Source organism: Sinohyriopsis cumingii, chromosome 16, assembly GCF_028554795.1.
Source record: "Sinohyriopsis cumingii isolate HCF-2022 chromosome 16, ASM2855479v2, whole genome shotgun sequence".
Taxonomy (NCBI): domain Eukaryota; kingdom Metazoa; phylum Mollusca; class Bivalvia; order Unionida; family Unionidae; genus Sinohyriopsis; species Sinohyriopsis cumingii.
The window spans coordinates 22821900-22845629 of NC_142976.1; the positions used below are offsets into that span (position 1 = coordinate 22821900).

Consider the following 23730-nt stretch of genomic DNA (forward strand, 5'->3'; position numbering starts at 1 on the left):
TGTGTTAAGAACAGATGGACAGACCCTACCATAATTTTTTCTGGTCTATGACGAACAGAGCTAAAAACTAGAAATTATCATAATAAACTTGAATGTTAAATATAAGCAAGATCTAGACCAGAAATAAGTGTGTGTGTGTGTGTGTGTGTGTGTGTGTGTGTGTGTGTGTGTGTGTGTGTGTGTGTGCACGCGCGGACATGATTTGGGGTTTTAACATAGCTTTTAAAAAATTTGGTCATATCAGTAATGCAGCTCTTTTCAGGTGAACCAGGTATTTTAACTGGTAATGATTTTTTTAGTTACCTAAGCCCTTGATTAAACAATATCTAAAGCAATGTAAGTGTCTGTGGAAACAATGATAGTGAATGCAGACAGCAAAGTTAAGATGGCAAAACAATTGTCAGCGTAAAATAAAGTCATCTCATTTTCATTGAACTCCTAGTGCATTAAGAACTATAATTGTCTTTCTATGTCCATTTGAAATCATGTGTATCTCCAAAATTTTGGAGGACATCACAACAGTATGCCCTGTTCTTAAAATTCAAGATGCAACACTGCAACAATGGAGGATGTGAGCATTATTTGATTTTTCAAAGGTCCCCATGCACCAACAGCATGCATGCCTACTGTAACTTGGGTAAAGAAAACCAAGCCCAGATTATGTGGTAAAACTACTGCACAAAATTAAGGAATCCAGACATCTTTTTCAAAGTTAGAATTTAACCTTAATCCTATGATATTAGCTGAGCCTAGCATTGCATAAAGGTATTATACTGTCTATGATACTTGATACCAAAGCATTCAAATAAACTTCACTGTCAGCAATATTGGTCTGGAACTTAGGATGCTAGTATATCATTCTGAACTAAATTTAACACTGGTAACTGCTACAGTATGGAATAAGTTGTAATGATTTACCTTAAACCTAGAAAAACTACAGCTGTGTTCTAGCACTTTAATCTGCCAGTTTTACCTTCACATGTGTTCATCCACATGCAATAAACCAACATTTTTAAATGCTATTTACTTGTGCAGGCTTTGACATATATCAGATAATAGAAATATCATATTAGAGAAACTAACAAGTCATGACTGCATGGTTTTACCAACTACATAGACCTGGTCAACATTCTATTAACACTGAAATGAAAAAATGGAAGTGCGACATAGCTATGTAACAAGAAGCACCCAAATGGTGACAGCAATGTGACCAAAGATACCATGCAAAGCTGTTACTGCACTTTTTGTTTTCTCCAACAAATAACTGGCAATATTTAATTGTCCAAAGATTATATCCACAATAAAAAGTTAACAAAATTAGCTGACATCTGGTACTTGCTGAAGAATTAATCTGAGTGCAATCAGTGAACTAGGTCAAAATTTCCACCAGAATAAATCATACTTGGAATTTCTTAATGTCACTGAAATCTGCCTTGAAGGTAGGTACATAAAGGAAGTTAAAGAACAGCACGAATTTTTAAAGTACAAGTTCAGATAGTTTTGTGACAACGAGACCCAGAAACATCAATATTTAGTTTATAGTACATGTATGCAGTCGAGCCAAGTGAAGCAAGCAGCATTTATGGAGGCATAAACGGTTACGATACATTTTCTTTTTGTTATGGACACAAAATTATTAAAGCCTCTAAAATAAATAACCTCCAGTCTTAAGATGATTCTTACACAAGATTAGCTTCATCCCCAGCGGGAGGTCGTGGGTTTGATTCCCAGTCAAGTCATACCAAAGACTTACAAAAATGGTAGTAACAGCTGCCTTGCTTGGCGCTCAGCATTAAGAGGTTAGTGTTAGAACTGGTCAGCCTGGTGTCAGGATAATGTGACTGGGTGGGACATCATGCAACATGTCTGTATATAGAAACAGGGGTAATACTTGGCTGAGTGGAAATTTTCAAAGTGATTTTTTTCAAGATGTTTGCAGCATTTGTCAGAAACCACATGTGATCTAGCTAAAGGCTTTGAGGAGAAACTTTTATTGCAATGAGATAAATGCTTGCCCACCCCACTGATGATTGTCACAACGAGATGGAAAGATCCAGGTGGAATATACAGTATCCCTTCAAACATCTCATAGATCCAGCCATTAGATTTGGGAATAATCAGTAGTTATAACTAGGACTACCATTGGCTGTCAATACAGTCAATGCTGGACAATGGAAATTGTGTTAGCACCTTTATCAAGAGTGCAAGTTTGAAAAAGACCATATTCATGGGTGGTCACGCAAGAAGAGCTATCACCCCTAAGATAATAAAGGGGTGCTGGAGGCGGGGTCTTGGCACCGCCTTTCATGTGAAGCATGTCAGTGATAGAGTAGTGACAATGAGAACAACTTTGAAGGTTTCAGCAAAACAGAAGTAATTTATGCAAAGGGTGTTTGGGACAATATGAAAAGACCCATGGTTTTCAGATGGGTCTTACTTGCAAAGATGTGGGAGTGGTGGAAATGTGCCGACAATAACTGCTGAATACTGCAAATTGTTGATTCAATGGCAAACAAATTCATAGTGGAAGATGAACCCACCCAAACACTACAGTTAGTGCTGAGAGTAATGCTGATTCAGCTATTGCACCCCTTCCACCTTATGCACAGGAAGCACTTGAATCTATCAACAATGTCACAGGGTGGCTGCAGACCCAAATAATTGTAAAAATCATGCAGTTAAGAAATCTTTGAAATTCTGCTCAGAGGCAGAAAAAACGTGATTATACAATATTTTTTTCAAATTGTTGAACTGAAATTTGTTAGGTTATGAAAAACTGCAAATATTGTTTTTTATTTATTCATGTTTTTTATTATTTACTCATATCATATTCTCTAAATTTAGGACCCATTCAATTCATGTTGGGTAATGGTTTTCAATTTGTTAACCATTGTACATTCTAAATAAACTTATGTACCTATCTATCCTGTGATAGAAGAATCAAAAATAAAAAATAGTACAAATTTTGATGTTGTTGTTTCTCAAAATGAACGTCTACCTCTCTAAAGGAAAAATCTTATTTTACTTGGAATGTTGTTATTGTTGTTGGCTTAACACGATTGTTTGGTGCATGACTGGCTGTATACAGCAGCCAGTCTAACTGATGAAAGAAAAACCCCATAAAAAAACCTAGGAAAAACCACCGAACCACAGGAAGCTACTGACAAGCTTTCTCATATACCCATAACTATTTTGAATAAACAGTAACACCTGAATGTGATGTAGTAAACAATGTGTTTGCCTGTAAACATATACATGTTTAAACTTCTTGGAATACTGTTTTTAATGATCTACAAGATCATTTATCTTGAAAATGGAGATACTTTATAAAGAAAATTGATAGCACAATTATAAAATGAGTATTCAACAATGTAATCCATTCCCTCCCACCATGCCCCTCACCCCATTCATCTCTTTCTGTCGATCTTAATCCCTTGCTTTGTTTTTCAAAGGTAACCCATGGTAACTCGAGCTCTTGCTTATGCAGCAGTCTCTGTTTCTGGACCAAAATGCGCATGTTATCGACGAAGAGATGTATGCAAATTTATCTGACAAAAAAAAAAGTACTGGAGACATTTGGAAATTCCAATTAGGTTACTAACATAATGACCTCTAATAATCAATTTGATTAATTAATTAATCAATGACCTCTAATAATCAATTTGATTAATTAATTAATCAATTTGATTAATGATCAATCAATGCTGATGCATTTGCTGAAAAATCCATCATAAATTTATCAGGGTAAAAATCATAAATAGGGATAAAATGATGGAAAATGTAAGTGAACCAAAGTTAAAAATCAAAAGCATACTTACTTCTATGTTGGTGAAAATCGAATTCTAATGTAAATCCACTAGATTGATCTTGCACCCACCTAAAAGTTATTTTCAAAGAGTTTAATTTAGAATGAAAGACCTTTGGGCTTTGATAACTATTTGAATTTTTACAAATCTTCACAACTCCTGAATCATACTGTTCCACCACCGTCGTCGTCGTTGTTGTTGTCGCTTCCTCTATAACTAGCTCTGGCAGTAAACAAACATTTGGGTCAAAATATGATGATGTCTGTAACTTCCCAGGGGGCATGGAGGGGTGGGACCAAAATCCAATTAAATTAGTAAGATTTAATTCTATGTAACTGTTCCAAGGTGCTTTAATAGTATATTCACATTTTCTGTATCCCTTCTGTTGATAAAACAGCGACAAAGCCTTGATTTGGTCTTTCTGGGAGTAAGTAAAACTGCACACAGCTGAAAAAGAGAAAAGAAAAGTTTTGTATACATATGTAATGGACTAATGCATTGTTATTAATACTCAAATGCATGTCATGTATCAAATTCCTGCCAAAAATTCACACATGAAGCTGTAAGCAAGTGAAATTAAATTTGAGGTTTACAGGCTGATTCGAGTAACAGTAAATGAGTTTATTTCAAATTCAATTTTGTGAAAGGAGAGAGGACTTCTACAGTGTTATCTGTAATCCAGTGTTTAACAGTGATCTCTTTTCATGGTAACTTGTACAAGAATTTATTTTGTTTTTAAAGTATTTGGCCCTAAGGTTTATTAACTGGCCAGTTTTAAACATTTTAATTCTGACATTTCTATATTCACTTCCCCCTATTTTGACACCCCTTTGACTTTAGGGCAAAGTTATAAGGGGCTGTGGGAGGCTGAGTGGTCAATGGCACTTGCCTTTAAAGATCACTCACATCTCACCTCCGTCCCTGTGAGTTTGAGTCTTGATTTGCCCAACATGGATACATGAGAAAGTTTGCTAGTAGCTTCCCATGGGTCTGTGGTTCTTCCAGGTTTTGTCCTAAGTTCTTCGACCAACAAGAGTCCCTGGAATGTGCCAAAAGTTTACTGGGTAACGAGGATCAGCACCATTATCATTTATGACCAACTAAGCATCATAAGAAGTCTTTCAGGAAAAAACCTCAAATAAATATAACTTTCTATTCAGGAGGAGTTGTGATAAGAATTTTAAGATGGATGGTGACCATATTGGATTTGACACCATATTTTGTTAGAACCAACTAGACATAATAAGAAGTCTTCTAATGAAAATCCTATGCTGATGTAACCATCCATTCAATTAGTAGCTATAAAAAGATTTACAAAATGGCTGGCCGTATTGGATTCGCAATCAGCATCATTTTCATCTAGTTGTTGTTGTTGTTGTTGTTGTGGGGTTTAATGCCATTTTTCAGCACACAATAGGCTATACATGGCGGCCAGTATTAACGGTGGAGGAAGAACCCGGAAAAACCCCGGAAAGAACCACCGACCCACGAGAAGCTACTGGCAAGCTTTCTCACATACCCACATTGGCTGAATCCGAGACTCGAACCCACGCAGACAGAGGTGAGATGGCAGTGATCCGTAATGGAGAGCGCTTTAGACCACTCGGCCACTTGGGGCCACTCATTTTCATCTAGGACAAACTAGACAAAATAAGAAATCTTTTAGTGAAACCCCATGCTGACAGGACCATCCTGTCAGGAGAAGTAGCAATAACAAGATTTTCAAGATGACCACTATGGTGGCCGTATTGGACCCCACATCGGCACCCTTTTCACTGAGAACTAACAAAACTTCGTAAGAAGACTTTTAGTGAAAACTCCATGTTGATCCATTCTAGCGGAGTAGATATTCAATCAGAGGCTCCTACAATGGCCATATTGGACATCAGATCATTTAGGACCAACCAGACATCAGGAGTCTTCATATGACCATCCATTCTTCTGGAGTAGTGACAACCATTTTCAAGATGGCCACTGTTGCTGCCATATTGGATCTGCAAGCATCACCATTTTTATTTAGGACCAACTAGAGCAGCGGATGAATGTGTGTTTGTAGTTTCAAGACAGTCCTCCAAGTAATGAAGGTGGAGCACCCATAACAAACTTTTACTAATGGACATAATGTTGTTGGACAAGGACAACAGACTATCCCATGAGATCTTCTGGTCTATGGTTGTGGTTGTTATGGGGTTTAACGCCATTTTTCAGCACACGATAGGCTATACATGGCGGCCAGTATTAATGGTGGAGGAAGAACCCGGAAAACCCCGGAAAGAACCACCGACCCACAAGAAGCTACTGGCAAGCTTTCTCACATGCCCACATTGGCTGAATCTTAGACTCGAACCGCCGCAGACAGAGGTGAGATGGCAGTGATCCGTAACGAAGAGCGCTTTAGACCACTCGGCCACTCGGGGCCCTCTGGTCTATGACTAGTACAGCTAAATATCCTGGCCACCATATAAAAAGCCTATCATATGCTGAAAAATGGCACTAAACTCAGGAAGTCTTTGTATAAATAGAAATGATGTCAATTACACACCCACCCACCCATACCATGAGTGCAGCACCATATTTTTTGGGTCAAAAGGAACAACAGTCTGAAGTTTTCACTGTAATGAAAAGTATGCTGAATTATGCCTTATACTCCAAACTGTGATAATTAGAAATGGTCATAAAGCTTTATGGGACTTTGGGGTGGGGTGGGCTTAATAAATACACATGTATCTCTCCTAGGTGTGTTGATATGGTTTTCACCTTTGTCTAAATAAATAAGTGACTGAGAGAACAAAATATGAATAGAGAATATATCCCTTTCATTAATTTTGTTTTATAGCAATCAAACAAAATTAGGTAACTGTCTTGCTAGGGTTATGATATTCACACGCGAATATAACCTTATGTCATCAGTTGTAAGGCATGGATATATCTCCCAAATGTGCAATTTGTAATAAATAAAATGTACTCATCTTTAACTGCGACACATTTTGACAGTTTTCACAAGAAATGGAAATTTATCTTGCTGGAGGTGAGATGGGGTGGAATGACAAATTTGCTTCTCTTCTATATTCAATACAACATCAAAACAATCCACAACAGAAATATCAATTAAGTTTGACATTAACTAGAAAAAAGGGAAAGACAAACATCTGTGACAGATGATCTAATGTTTAATTAGCTTCAACAGAGTAAAAAAACATTCCAGTTGCAAGCTGGTTTTAGCAGGTAATATGCATGTTTTATATGTGAAAATACATAAATAATTCAATTTACAAATTAATTTTGACATAAAATATTCCTTTACAAATGCAAAATAGAATTGTAAATACATAAGAATTTAAAATACAAAAAAACTATATATGTAGTTTACTCATGTGTGAAGTAGTATTTTACATGTAAAAGTGATTTTCTTTTAAGTATATTTGAAAACTTGATTTCAATTTCCAAAATGTTCAATTCTTTTTCTAAAGTTGTGAAAATCATTTGAATGTATACATCTGAAATTATTTTACCAATGGGGGTGGGGGGCAGGGAAGATAGGGCAGCTGCCCTGGGTGTCACAGGTCTTGGGGTGCTAAAACCACAGGCTCCAAGGTCTTTGTCCATCATCATCACCCCCAAATGCCATTTACACTTAGCATGCCACTGGGCTTATGAGTGATACCATGTTCTGATGCCCAAGTGCATTATCTGACAACTTGATAGTACCCAACTTTCTATTATTTTTACTTCAATTTTCACTTCTAGGGATTGAGATCATTACACTGTTAACCACCTTTTACAGTACAACAGAGTGACCTTCTATCAGAGTGAACAGTAATTTAGCCCTCCCAAACACTGTCTTCTTTCAGTTTGTCTGTTGGTATTCAGGGGCCCCGTGTGGCAGATTGGTCTAAGGTACATGCCTTTACTGATCACTCAATCACCTCACCTCTTGTTTGTGTGAGTATCAAGTCTCACCTTGACCAAAGTGTTATTGTTATTGTTGTGGGGTTTAACGCCATTTTTCAGCACACAATAGGCTATACATGGCGGCTAGTATTAATGGTGGAGGAAGAACCAGGGGGAAACCCCTGGAAAGAACCACCGACCCACGAGAAGCTACTGGCAAGCGTTCTCACATACCCACATTGGCTGAATCTGAGACTCGAACCAGCGCAGACAGAGGTGAGATGGCAGTGATCCGACACAGAGAGATTTAGACCACTTGGGCACCTGGAGCCCCCTCGACCAAAGTGGGTATGTGAGAATGTTTGCCAGTGGCTTCCTGTGTATTGGTGGTTCTGCCTGGTGTCCTTCCTTATTCTTCTTCCACTAAATATACTTGCCACCATGTATAGCCTGTCATGTGCTGAAAGACGGCATTAAACCCCATGGAGCAAACAAAATGTAGGTACATGTATTAGAAACTGTCCTCCCTGTCCCTTTTAAGGTATGAGGTAATTATGCATTATGTATATAGATATCACTCTGCCCACAAATCTAAGTCGAGCAATGACCCTGTAAAATAAAATGAATGTGAAAACAAATTCACAAACCAAGTTGTCATACTAAATATGCAAATAGACTGTGACCACGAAATTGCAAACAGCATTAAAAGTACAAATAGGACAACAAGTTTTTAAAAAATCCAGCAAATGCCCTAGACCTTCATAGTAACCAATGAGAGTCCTCACATTTATGCAATTTCAATGATCTTTAGATTTCCATATGCGATATAAAATAGATGATCCACAAGGTAAATTGGTCTTGCTTGGTGTCACTGGACTAGAGTTGTTTTGTGGAAACTGTTTTCTTCTTAGAGTCCTTCTGACCCTGACCTATAACCTTTTAACCCCCTAATTAATGGATGTAATCTTCCTTGCTGTAAATGAAAGTCATCTAAAAAAATGTACTAAAAGTAGGTAGCACAGAACTAAAGTACATCTAGTATCATGGAAATAATTTTTAATTACGTCAGTCCTTGTGACCTTGAACTTTCATCATTTTATCCCATGTCTAAAATACATGTCTAAAATACAAGCCCTCCACAAAGTCTGGGCAAGTGATAAATTACTATAACATTATGCAGAACCTTTTCTTTTTAGAGTCACTGTGACTTTCACCTTTTGACCCTCAAATCAATAAGTTTCTATCTTATCTTAAATATAAGCCATTGACAAGGTTTGGTCAAGGTTTCTGATACACAAGTTGTTAAGTGGAAACAGTTAAATTCTTTCAGTACACGTAGCCTTGAATTTTGACCTTTTGAGCTCAAAACTGATAGATTTCTTCCTTGACCTAAATGCAAGTTACATATAAAGTCTGGTAATGTACATGCTAGAAAATAAAAGTCATTATGCCAAAAACAAACAAGAAAGGAACAAACTGATGCACAACATCATAGTTATGATGTGCTCCGTCTTGAGGTTAACCTATAAAAAGTTGATGATAGGAAAAATACTTGAAACAATGTTGTTGTTTGGGGTTTAATGCCATTTTTGAGTGCATGATGGAATACAAGACAGCTAGTATAACTGGTGGAGAAACCCTGGAAACACATGGCAAGAACCCATGGGAAGCTGCTTGGCAAGAACCCATGGGAAGCTGCTGGCAAGCTCTCTTACACACCCATACTGGCTGGGATGTGTTCATGGAACATGGATGCCCCACCATAACGACTAAAAAGTGACCTAAACATAAAACTTAAGGCGTGATGGACCTACATATGGGAATAGTAAAACTAGATGCTACTACCACTGTCGTAACTAGACATAAAAATGATGGCAACATTATGATAAAGTATGCAGTGAACTTAAGAACCCACTGAAAATAAAAGCTGTCTGCATGAGCAATTGCTTAATAGTAGATCCCTACATGTTTTAAAAGCAGGATCAAACTAAGTACTGCACAGATGCAGCACAACTGTGCTATCGAGGCTTCTGAGTGATGCCATAGCTCAAACCCCTTAACTGTACATAGACTGTGACTTAGCATCTGTATAAATGACTCAACATCACCAGAAATATCACGGCATCATGATAAATGACTCAGCTTCGGTATAAATACCACAGCATCAGGATAAATGACTCAGCTTCAGTATAAATACCATGGCATCAGAATAAGTAGCATGCAATATTAATGATCATTCTGAAAAACTGAACGAGTTAAACACAAGTTGAAAATGACAACATGTTTGACTGGGGTTAATATTGTATATGCTTGGTGACAAGACGAGACCAAATGCAAACTGCACAGATCCTGATATGCCAACATATAATGCACCAACAGATCTGGGTCTATGCAGTTTATATGGAGAAATCTTTAGAGCAAACGTACAGTGAAACCCATCCTTCCAGTTTTCAATTTTTACCAGCAATTTAAAACATGTCTTGTTATGTATACTGCCAAAATTTAATGAAAATTGCATGTACAATGTTGAAAGACTTGACTTTGTATATTCTATACAGTATGAACTTTGTATATTCCATACAGTATATTGTCTCAGTTCTATTTAGGGCTGGACAAGCTCTTGTCCAACCACTGGGTACTATAACATGCCACAGAGTTAATGACTGAATTAGTGGTCCACTGGAATTTATTTTATGCAATGGTTGGCTGAGTGATGGTGCCACACTTTGCCCAAAGTTCATTTGCTGGTTAATGTCATAATTTACCAGAAGCTTATCAAAGCAAATGTTTGTAACCATTGCAGTTTCTTGCTGATTTATTTAATTATAGTGAAACCTCACAATTAAAACCAATGAGTGGACTGCTTGGGAAAACAGGGTCTGTATTGGGAGGTAGTGTTATTAGAGAGGACAAGTTTACTCTTTTACTAAGTAAATGGGAAAGACATTGGTTGGTTGATTGGTTGGTTCGTTGGTTGTGGATTTTACAGTACACAAACACTCTAAGGCTTATACAGCACCACAAAAATGGTTGCATGATAAAAATACATCATCATCATGTATCAAAAAAATTTATTACCAAAGAGCAATAAAATGGGAAAAACACTATATATGTTCGCAAAGGCTTAAAACTCATTTATGGCTTTCATTTAATTGAGAAATTTAAGTATATGTTTTGAGACTGAGCACAGAACTGTTCAATTTTTTAGTATACATAAAAAAAACAATGCCTTGGTTATGAATCAAATTTGAACGAGTGCACTGTGAGAGAAATAAAAGTTGACTCATAATTCTGATAAATCTCTCAGCAACAAAGAACGGCTTAATTTTCACTGCAGCCTGCACATGCATAGAGCGAATAAAACAAATTCTATACACTATCCAGTCTACCTAGGGCTGAAAAATTACCATGTTTACAATTTGCGCACTTCAGCTATGGGCAGTGCATGTATAGTTTCCTGGGAGATGTACCAGTGCACATTACTGTGCAGCTGTTATCTTATTTGTGTGCAGGACTGTGTGGCTGCATTATGATCCTGGCAATGAATCATCTTCAAGATTTCATTATCTCGCCAGGCTTAAAAAACAAAACAAACTTCTACTGTGCATCATTCTATAACTAATGCTTGTAACCGCAGATAGAAAAAAGATTATAAAGAATTATAACTTTATGTATGTTATGGTATATACTGGAAACTGTCTAAATGTCTAACTATCCAAAGCGGCAGCATGTTTGGTCTTAGTCAACAAAGCCTGGCACAGCATGTGTTATGAATGAGATCAAGGTTTACATTTTGCCTGGGGGTAGACCATACTCTATGTGGTCCATGGAAATTTTAAACCACTGACTAACTGGGGGGTAGGGGGTGGATAGCAGATAGGTGGAGTTCAGGGATTTGTCAGCTGCACTGCAATCTGGTCCAAAATGGATCTCTACGGTAAATGAAAACTTCATAAATACATGTTCTAATTTCAGTCCAATATCACTGGTATGAGGTTATGCAGCTTTTTGGAGAAAAGTCATGCATCTGATAACTTCATATATGATCAGTTTTCTGTAAATGCTGCAGATCTGTTATCCAATTTTTACTGCAGCATCTAGGAGCTTACATGATGCACTAGCTCTGCATCAGCAGCTGCAGTAATAGCTGGTGGATTTTCCATGTAACAAAATGCAATTTAGTTGCCTGCCTGCAAGATCAGTGCATGCAATGTCTGTCTGCACTTTTTTTATACTGTCTTTTCTAACATATAACATTCATGTACACAACTGTAAACTAAGTGACTAAGATTTACTGATGCATCATAAGAGGGCAGAATAGTGTCCAGATTAGTACAGGGCAGAATAGTGTCCAGATTAGTACAGGGCAGAATAGTGTCCAGATTAGCACAGGGCAGAATAGTGTCCAGATCAGTACAGGGCAGAATAGTGTCCAGATTAGTACAGGGCAGAATAGTGTCCAGATTAGTACATTTTCAGTCAAAACCCCAGCAGCTTGCACAACCTTACCAGTTTTAAAAAGAACAAACATCAAGGCACTGAAATCTGTTCAAAACTAACTCATTCCATTCACTGATTTCTAATTTCTAACTCGATTATCCCTAAGCAGTCCTTATTATTCTCATCTTTGCATTTGAAACCAAATAAAGTTTTAGTATTATCAAGGAGCCTGCTCATTTAATTTTCTGAATGCTGTAAGACTCCATTTTGGTGAAGTGGTGTATGCAAGGCCTACATATAAAAAGAGGGTGAACACTTTGTCATCTGATTCCAGTACAGTGGACCCCCTAATATACGGCCACCCCTTCTGCACCGGGAAAGTGGCCTTTTAAGACGGGTGGCCTTTCCAGAGGGGGACTATATTTGTGAGATGCGTATGTATATGCATATATAGTAGGAAATCTACATATAACTTAAAGCAGTTAGTATCTTCATTTAAAAGTAGCATTAATTATTAAAATGTTCTTGTCTTAAAAACAGATTTATTTCAAGGTAACATAAATTAATAATTCATATTCTTAGGCGTGAAATGTGAGTGAGGTATTGTTGAGATGCACATTACAAAACCATTCAAAAATGTTTTTTGAGTCTTGGTACATATGCTGTTTCATATTTAAAATAATTCTCTTTCCATTTACTCCATTTTCCCACTGCTACAGAATGTTCTCCTTATTTCGTATACTCTTGTTTATTTGAGTCTTCCCAACATACATTTTTTGGCATATGAACTCTCCCCATTGTCATCAAGTCAAATAACTTTTATTTTTCTTCTAAAGTATTATTTCTATGTTTATGTGATGACATGTTAAAGTTTTGTAATGATTTATTCACACGTGGCTAATCGTACAATACTGCAATTTAGATTTGCAGATGAAACATTTGTAAACGAAATGTCTTATTATACAGGAAGTGATACATGAACTGTCATGTGATTTTTTGGTCTTTGTCTGGTACCTTGTTTTGTTTAATGTTAATTGTTTCTCTGTCTGTGTGTGTGTGTGTGTGTCTGTGTGTGTGTGTGTGTGTCAATCCACAAAATCTATTTTTAAGCTATATGACTATGTTATTATCTTGACAATTACGTTGGTCGTAATTGTCAATTTAAAAAAAAAGCCCAAAGCTCTATCAAAACACTTCTGATCCCATTTCTATCTGACCATGGTATGATCTTGCCAATTAAAAATGTCCAGTTGTAATCATCAATTAAAAAATAAATCTGCTGTGTGAAGTCCAATGCTCTATCAAATCACTGCTGACACCATTTCTATCTGACCATGTTATACTCTTGACAATTAAAAATGGCTGGTTGTAATCATTAATTAAAAAAAAAATCTGCTGTGTGAAGTCCAATGCTCTATCAAATCACTGCTGACACCATTTCTATCTGACCATGTTATACTCTTGACAATTAAAAATGTCTGGTTGTAATCATCAATTAAAACAAAAATCTGTTGCGTGAAGTCCAATGCTCTATCAAATCACTGCTGACACCATTTCTATCTGACCATGTTATACTCTTGACAATTAAAAATGTCTGGTTGTAATCATCAATTAAAAAAATATCTGCTGTGTGAAGTCCAATGCTCTATCAAAACACTGCTGACCCCTTTTCTTGCAAATGTCAGCATTCATGATATAATAATAACCTTAGTGGTACATGTACTTTAGCCAGCACTTCTTTCAGTACCGAAAACCTAACGTCTGAAAACATACATCAGGAAAGATAACGGAATTACTTACCTCACCATAATTAAATACTGGTTCTGGACAAATTAATAAAATGTGGCTGCTTGTGAGGGGTAAATTTTACATTTGTGCACTAATATGGTGTCTGCTGGTCACGTTAGCGGGCTAGCCTTTCTTGAGGGGTACTTTTGAACACAAACTCGTTGATGCCAAGAAATTCTGGCCGTAAAGAGTGTGTGGCCACTGGTCAGGGGGGTCCTTTCTTGAGGGGGAACCACTGTAAATGCCATTTCTACTAATAATATTTCCCCAAAATTGAAAACAAGGTGGAAAAAATATGCCCTTATGTTTCAATGTAATTTAGCTAATGTAACACTATGAACAGCATCACTCCTGTTAAGTGAACAGCACAGGATGCAGTTTTGGTGTTGAATATGTTATGTTTAAAACACCAAGAAGTGACAGTATCAGGGTCTGTTTTGTGTCAACTGAGTTAGACATTATAAATCAGTGTATGAAATAAGCAACTTTTGTGCATTGTTTATATCTTTGATGTTTTTTTTTGTATTTTAAATCAACAAGGGGGAGGGGTTACAAGCTGCCAAGGGTGTAGACTGATCATATATACTGGTAGTCCTATTTGGGACACTTTGTGCAAGGATACCAAATAACAATAACCTGGTTTAGGCAGTGAAACAATCTTATCTATTATCCACAATTTACAGATATAACTGATCATGTATGAAAAAATGTAGCCTCATTTGAATTGCACAAGAATGGTTACAGCATCATTGTAGATTTCATTTTTCATTTATTCTAATTATCTATCTAGGCTTTGTGAAAATGCATACATTTTTAGGAAAATAAAATCCTTTCCTACAGTGATTAGAAGAGATGTGAACACTAACAAACAGAGAAAACTGGACATTCTGATTTCAAAAGGCTAACAAGCCAAGCATTTGCTGCTATCTAAATATCTATACACTTTAACCTATGTGAACACAATAAAAATTGTATTCTTTGCCAGATGATAAAAATCTTCTGATCTGATACAAATCTCCCTAGTGGCAATATTAATGAGAAAGATGGTAAATTTTATTGGATTTACCAATTACATACTCGATAGCTGTTACTGATCAATATTTCTGTTTAAATGGGAGCCCAGGCATTTTATTTCAAAATGTAGATCTGGTTTTATTGTGTTCACAGTTGAGTGTGCGCTGTATACAGGTAAATATAGTAAACCACTCCCTCACTATAAGGCCCTTCATTTGAGTGTGTGCTGTATACAGGTAAATATAGTAAACCACTCCCCCACTATAAGGCCCTTCATTTGAGTGTGCACTGTATACAGGTAAATATAGTAAACCACTCCCTCACTATAAGGCCCCTCATTTGAGTGTGTGCTTTATACAGGTAAATATAGTAAACCACTCCCTCACTATAAGGCCCTTCATTACCTTCATTATGAAATGGTTCCTGTTCTGGTATAGTCATGGATCAAACTTCATTCAGAGGTAGAAAATACACAATATCTAGCAAGTATTTCATTATAAGGTGGTCTTATTACAAGGTGGTATATTCCAGGACATTGCAATAAGGAAGGAGTTAGATATTTTATACAGTATTTGTATCAAGTACTTCATTATAAAGAAGTGTCACTATAAGGTGATACAATCTATGGCTAGTGTTATAATAAAGGATCTATAGCTATCATGGACAGTTACAATAAAGGAATTACATATATATATATATATATATATATATATATATATATATATATATATATATATATATATATATATATATATATATATATATATATATATATATATATATATATATATAGATAGATAGATAGATAGTAAATACTGCTGTGAGTGACCACCTGTCATTTCCGACTGCAATCGTAATGCATGGATTGATTTTATTTTATAAAAGCTCTCTTATGAGCGACCACCTGATAAACGTGACCAGCGACTGCGATGTCTTGACAAAATATGTATTTTGACACTGCTATGAACCACATAGCAAAAACGAGGATAAACTCCACCGACCTTTATTTAATCCCTGTAAAAACTACCGCTCATACTGTTCTAAATTAAAAATAGGCTGGCAACCAATGTCTTTATTTTTTATCTATGCCTATAGTGTTTTAAAGTTTCTGTTGTAAACCAGATTAAAGTATATGTAAATTATTTCCTAGTCTGGTTCCCTGCCTCATATGCTCCCTGGGTTGTTCTCCGCTATTCATATAGTGGTGAGCAATGCAGGAAGCATAAAAAGCAGGGAACCAGACTAATTAATCCCACACTTAGCCTGCTTCCCGACTTTATCATAGGAGCCAACATCCCTATCAATGACCGTATCGCGAGAACAGCAGACACCACTGACCTATATGTAATCAGTTGTTACAATGACCGCTTGATTAGTAATGATTGTTCTGATAAAAAACAAACAAAAGGAATTTTCAAAAAAAAGGATTATTGCTACTAGTGATAGATGCTACAGTTCGTAAACCAGGCTAATGTACATCTCACGAATTGCTGCTTTAGTGCCAAAGTTGACATTGTGGTTGCCTATATTGTTTGTCTGTAGAGTTAATCTGTATTGCTGGGGGTGAATAAGGTTGTTGTCTATGAAACCAGCAAGACAGAATCGTTTGCAGGATTCGATTGATAGTGTTCAAGACTTGTAATGTTTGATGTATTTACCCCCACCCCCAATGTTAAGTGATTACATCCCAATCACAAAGCTGCTGTCTATTCAAGCTGGTGTGACCAGGTTACACTTTGCTTATAGAGTTAATCCCTGTATGTCTTCTTTGAATGAAGCCATTCACTTTTGTCTCCAAGTAAATGGTTCTGTTTCTGAATGAGATAATTGTTTCTTTTTATTTCATTAATTGTCAGATATGCAATACACATGTATAGATTTTTCATATTTTCCCACAGCCTAGACAAAACCGTCTTTATGTTCAATATTACAACTGAGCTCTAATAACTTTAACACCTGGAACCTTAATAACAATGGATGAACCTCCAACTATAAAGAGACAAATTTTATGGCTGGAGAAATAATTATTGTAACTGAAAGAAGTGAAAAAGAGCAGACCACTCGCATGAAAGCGGTTTAAATGTCGGTAAAACAAATTTAGGTTGTTATAAAGGAAAACGAGTAATTCAGAAAAGATTTCATATGCTAAAATATGCGATCTTCAAATGTAAATGTGATTTCATGTTTAATGATAGAAGTATATCTTTATTGCTATATAATTTTGTTTTTAGATGAATGCATACAATATATTAGCAAGAACTATTAATAAATAATAGAATATATGTATAGTGATTGTGGGGTTTTTTCTTCTTGAAATTGTTCTGAAACTGGACCATGGAAACTGGTCTTTTTGTACAAATTGCTACGAGAGACCACCTGTCTTGAGAGACTGCTTTTTGTTGGCAGAAGGGGTGGTCTCTCATAACAGGTTTTACTATATATATATATATATATATATATATATATATATATATATATATATATATATATATATATATATATATATATATATATATATATATATATATATATATATAAAACCTTATTATATACATAGTACTTTACTAGGAGGCAGTCTCACTATATGGGGGTTTATTCCATGGTTGCCATGGCAAGTGTTATAATGAGAGAGTACTGCATAATTGACCTCAAGTCACAGTTGTCTGGCAGACAACCTATCTATTCCAACATGCATTCTGACCCAGACTAACAGCATGCTGCAATGAAATGATAAAGACAATTATTCCCAGACTATAAATACTGCCTTGATCGTATTGCTAGTGTAAATGTATTGATCTCAATCAACTTCCAGAATTAGATCCAAGCATTCAGCGCCAGCCAAGTAGAATGTCAAGTTTGTCTGTTGGACCAAGAGTACCAAAATGTTCTTCCAGAGGCAGTTTTTCATTCTGAAACCTGCTTAACTGTCTGAATGCAGAATTTATATTCCTTACAGAAAAATACTAGGTTGTTGTAATGATTCCAAAAAACTACTGACAACCTTCAGTCTACAAACAATACAGCAGTATATGTGAATTTTCTTGCAAATCGTGGTACATATGACTCAGTCTATAATAATAATAATAATAATAATAATAATAATAATAAAAAATGCAAGTAATAAATTTAAAAATTCTAAAAAGAAAAGAAGAAAAAAAGAATAAACAAATCATTCATTATCTGTCTGTCTGATAATGGAAGCTACCAAGACAGGAAATCTATTGGCTTATGGTGACATGATGACCTGGGGAATGCTAGACTGGAGTGAAATAATGTATACATGACTGTGTCATCAGACCAGACAGATGGATTTTGAAGTTCCAGTCTTAAAGTTGTTACAGTTTACATACTGTTTCAGTGATATGGGAATAATATCATCTGGCGATATCTCTGTATGGTTTCAAACACAAGATCATGTCTGACAACCTGAGTGAGGTCATGTGATCATGATGGCTTCCCTAATATCAATGATCTACAGATTCTTTAAAGCAAACTTGATTATGTTATTGATTTTATTAACTATATTATTAAATTATCTTTCTAAAAGTCCTCAACAACATGATTATTATTGTCAATAACCTTTCTGTAACAGACTGGCAATGCCTAAAAAACAGACAGGTAACACCTAAATAACAGACAGGCAATGTCTAAATAACAGACAGGCAATGCCTAAATAACATTGGTAACACCTAATTAACAGACTGGCAATGCCTAAAAACACCTAAATTTTTGTTGTTGTTGTTGGGTTTAGCGCCATTTTTCAACACACGATAGGCTATACATGGCAGCCAGTAATAATGGTGTAGGAAGTACCCGGGGAAAACCCCAGGAAGAACCACCGACCCACGAGAAGCTACTGGCAAGCTTTCTCACATACCCACATTGGCCAAATCCTAGACTCGAACCCACGCAGACAGAGGTGAGATGGCAGTGATCCGTAATGGAAAGCACTTTAGACCACTCAGCCACTCGGGGCCCCAACACCTAAATAACAGACATGCAATGCCTAAATAACTTTTCCACATTGGGAAACTATCAAACTAGAATGAAAAAAAAAATAAAAATAAAAACAAATATAGTCTATTCTAATATATCATGAAAATAACTGATATTTCATATACTTTTTAGTTGTATGAATAATTAAAGAAGAAAATATTATTTTTAAGTATCTAACATTTGCCAATTTTGACGAAGGAACAAAATCTCCATATTAAATTAAAATATGTTACAGAAAAATAATGTCTTTATCGATTGATGATACACCTCTTGGGTCTGAAAGACTACAATAAGGTACTCAAGAAGTCTATTTTATCATCTATATTTGCTTGTAAGTCAAGTTGCAAACACCAAAGATCCTGATCTGCTGTTATCATAATGTGCCTGCAGATCAAGGTCCATGTTGTTTGTTCTTCTGATTACTCCTAACAAACTGCATACAGCCAGATCTGCCAGCACATATGCAAATACAGATCTGGGTCTGTGCAGTTTGCAGTTGGACTCTTAAGCAAATATATAAGGTAAATGGCAGATTATTAACCAGACGGCTGAATAATTGGACTTTATTTTAAAAAGTTTTCTTTAGTTTACTGTATTGTTTCTTTTGTTGTTTTTTTTATACTGCACATCAGCACATGAAGGTTATAATCTGTTAATAGCAGCCAACCCAGGCTGATCCAGTGACAGAATTTGAACCTGGACATATCTGGACATGAGTCCAACACATCAGCCACAGAACCACTACAGCTTTATTTTTTTAACTGTCATACATGAAATCATTCCAAGTTCTGGAGTTGTATTTAGTATTCACATATGTCAGGTTTTAAATGCACATTAGCACAATCCTAACGATGTACCAATAATAAGTAAAATTCCAAAAACATAAAGGTATCAACTGCAAAAACCTCAGAAAGATGAATGCCACCCAAATAAACATAAACATTTATTCCTTCTTACAAGATAAAAGATAAAATGTAATGATGCTAAAATTCTTTAAAAGATAAGCACAAAATAATAGTGATATAAATTAATCGTAGAAGATTGTATTAAAACAAAAATTAAATCAAATGTCTTTTATTTTTAAAGTACCTAATCAAAATGATTCTTAATCCAGCTCACATAAAAAAAAATCTTCTGTCACACAATATATATCTTCAATCAACAAAAATGTGTTCCACTGATATGTGTGTGTGTGTGTGTGTGTGATTAGGATTTTTAATGTAGCTTTAACAATTTTTCAGTCATATCACTATGATATCTGCAGTGTGGCAGTTTATAATGATGTCTAGCACTAGGATGTAGCATGATGTCCCACCCAGTCACATTATCCTGACACCAGGCCGACCAGTCCTAACATGGACCAGTTCCTAATACGCACTGCTTAAAGCTGAGCAGCTAGCTGCATAATGTATATACTTGCTTACAATTTGAGTCCAACTGCAAAAAAAACATAGACCCTAATCTGCCATTACATACAATGCCTGCAGATCAGGATCTATGATGCTTGTTCTACCAAATAGTCCTAACAAACTCCATACACCCAGACCTAATTGCACATCATGTTTCAGGAGATCTGGGTCTACACAGTCTACAGCTGGACATGACTTATAAAGTATATTAATATGGCCAGATGTTGATTATCCAGACCCCTTCTGTTCAGTTAATCAGATGTCTAGATAAATGATAATAATATAGATGACAAATTGTACATACCAAAGACATTCCATTGGTTCAGATGAGTGAGCAGTCCAAATAAATTGTGTATGAATTATAACTGATGTTGACTGTGCAAGTGCTCACTACTCAATTAAGCAGACTCCACTGCTCATAACTGAATTGTGGCAAAATACACTGACCTCAAAATAATACAGCATATATATTCATTATAAGCCAAGTCCAACTGCAAACTGCCACAGCAGAGATCTGTCGTCACATAATGCACCTGCAGGTCTGGATATATGAAGTTTGTTGGGTTTAGTTAGTAGAACAAACAATATATGCCCTATCTGCCAGTGCATTATGCATATATGGTACAACTTGACATCTACTTTAGTATACATCATAAATTAATATTTTCTCTAATATAAATCTGACATTTCAGGCACTGAATTAGGCTGGTTTCAAAGTCCATAAAAAAATCCAACTTTATCAGATAATCTTGCAAAAATCTTTAAGAAACAGTTCTTACTGCATCCAAAGACTGTAAATGCCTAAAAATAGCAACTGTATACAGTATTTATGTATTTCATGCTGCTTTAAAGAAAAAAAGCTCAAGCACATCAAATAAAACTTTGTATATTGATAGCATTAAAGTGAGAATTTTTGTTCAGTTATGTGAATTAAAAAGTACATACTGAACCAATATGCACAGTTGCACTTGTTATATCTGTAACATGATCCAAACCTTGCAGTCTATACAATTACCCAAGCTGAAATGTATCTTTGTATGCGTTGTACAGCCCTTCCTTCTAACAAATGATGCAAACATTCCACTTGTAACAATGAGCTCTACTGAAATCTGCACCCAGTTTTCAGGTGCAGTGCTGAAGTTGTTTATGGGGTGTGCTTTTGGAATATTTATCTGATAAAAATAGCAGCATTGCTCCCTGTAGGATTTTAAAAATAGAAGGCCTGCCCATATTTATCCCTAAATAAGTGTTCTACAGAACAAATTATCTTCTGGCTGGTTAGCAAACAGCCTTCAGACATAATATAGTAGTACTACTGTACCCATGTTATACCTGAATACAGTGACAGATGCAGAAGATACCACTTCCAAAAACTTTGAACTCACCACCTTAGCATTGTTAACCCCAATTCAGATGCAACTGGTGAAGACATTCCCATGACTTTTCAATCGCAGACAGAACAAAATTATGTCCTGCGATGCCAGAAATTTTGAAAACTGAAAACCAAATTTTAAAACTTCAAGTCCTAGATCAGAAACTATAGCACTTTACAAAATAAAGATTCTCAGTACAAAATGTACAAAATTGGAACACGGCTACAAAATGTGTACAATTTTTCTTGATGGTCATGATTAGCATTCTCTGCATGTTAAACAAGATCTAGTATGGAATTAAGAACCCAATACTATCCCAAGGGAAAAGCTCAAGATGGCAGATAGTTACATCCTAAAAGTGCAGTGACAAAGAATGTCTTTTCTTTACCTGATACTACTAGTTCCAAAATTTTCAAGTCAACTTGCTTCATATCAGGATTTATTACAGCATGTACAATTACAGGATTCATGCTCCGTTTCGCATAAAGATCAACAATATGCATGCAAAAATTGCATGCCATAATTTCAATCCCTAGCATTATTTCTAGATTAAATCCCTTGTATATTTACAAAATACTGTTTCCCCTTTTCGCACACACTTGGAGAGACCTCACCACACCCATTTTCTTGAATAAACTCCATCATTTTTTGCAAAATCCATCAACTTTTCAAACTCATTCCATGAACTTAAATACAGTGAATACGTAAGTTGTCAAGAGATTTTCCATGATTTATTTCCATGGAAACCTTCCTGAAATATGAAAATAATTGCTGGCAAAAGAAATAATTTGGCATTTCTTTTAATGCTGACACCAACCTTCACCTGGTTTGTGAACTGTGTTAAAAGGTTAACATTCTTGGAATGATGGAAAAAATCCAGGCGGATGAGAATGCATATTCTAGTGATTTAGTGTCATGTTAGTGAGAATGCATATTTTAGTGATTTAGTGTCATGTTCGTGAGAATGCATATTCTAGTGATTTAGTGTCATGTTAGTGAGAATGCATATCCTAGTGATTTAGTGTGATGTTAGTGAGAATGCATATTCTACTGATTTAGTGTCATGTTAGTGAGAATGCATATTCTAGTGATTTAGTGTCATGTTAGTGAGAATACATGTTCTAGTGATTTAGTGTCATGTTCGTGAGAATGCATATTCTAGTGATTTAGTGTCATGTTAGTGAGAATGCATATTTTAGTGATTTAGTGTGATGTTAGTGAGAATGCATGTTCTAGTGATTTAGTGTTAGTGAGAATGCATATTCTAGTGATTTAGTGTGATGTTAGTGAGAATGCATATTCTAGTGATTTAGTGTCATGCTAGTGAGAATGCATATTCTAGTGATTTAGTGTCATGCTAGTGAGAATGCATATTCCAGTGATTTAGTGTGATGTTAGTGAGAATGCATATTCTAGTGATTTAGTGTCATGTTAGTGAGAATGCATATTCTAGTGATTTAGTGTCATGTTCGTGAGAATGCATATTCTAGTGATTTAGTGTGATGTTAGTGAGAATGCATATTCTAGTGATTTGGTGTGATGTTAGTGACAATGCATATTCTAGTAATTTAGTGTGATGTTAGTGAGAATGCATATTCTAGTGATTTAGTGTCATGTTAGTGAGAATACATGTTCTAGTGATTTAGTGTCATGTTTGTGAGAATGCATATTCTAGTGATTTAGTGTCATGTTAGTGAGAATGCATATTTTAGTGATTTAGTGTCATGTTCGTGAGAATGCATATTCTAGTGATTTAGTGTGATGTTAGTGAGAATGCATATTCTAGTGATTTAGTGTGATGTTAGTGAGAATGCATATTCTACTGATTTAGTGTCATGTTAGTGAGAATGCATATTCTAGTGATTTAGTGTCATGTTAGTGAGAATACATGTTCTAGTGATTTAGTGTCATGTTAGTGAGAATGCATATTCTAGTGATTTAGTGTCATGTTAGTGAGAATGCATATTTTAGTGATTTAGTGTGATGTTAGTGAGAATGCATGTTCTAGTGATT

General features: G+C 35.7%; 1 protein-coding gene across 6 annotated transcripts in view; it reads right to left on the reverse strand.

Annotated features, from left to right (window-relative positions):
- LOC149780068 (uncharacterized) overlaps positions 1–23730 on the reverse strand; it is a 314560-nt gene that overhangs the window by 92343 nt on the left and 198487 nt on the right. For 5 of the 6 annotated variants that reach the window (XM_089936823.1, XM_089936822.1, XM_089936824.1 and 2 more), the window contains one exon: positions 3819–4253. In XM_089936823.1, coding sequence (XP_089792949.1) covers positions 3819–4253 — 435 coding nt within the window. The remainder of the gene's footprint in view (positions 1–3818; positions 4254–23730) is intronic. The other variant, XM_089936827.1, reaches the window with a different exon arrangement.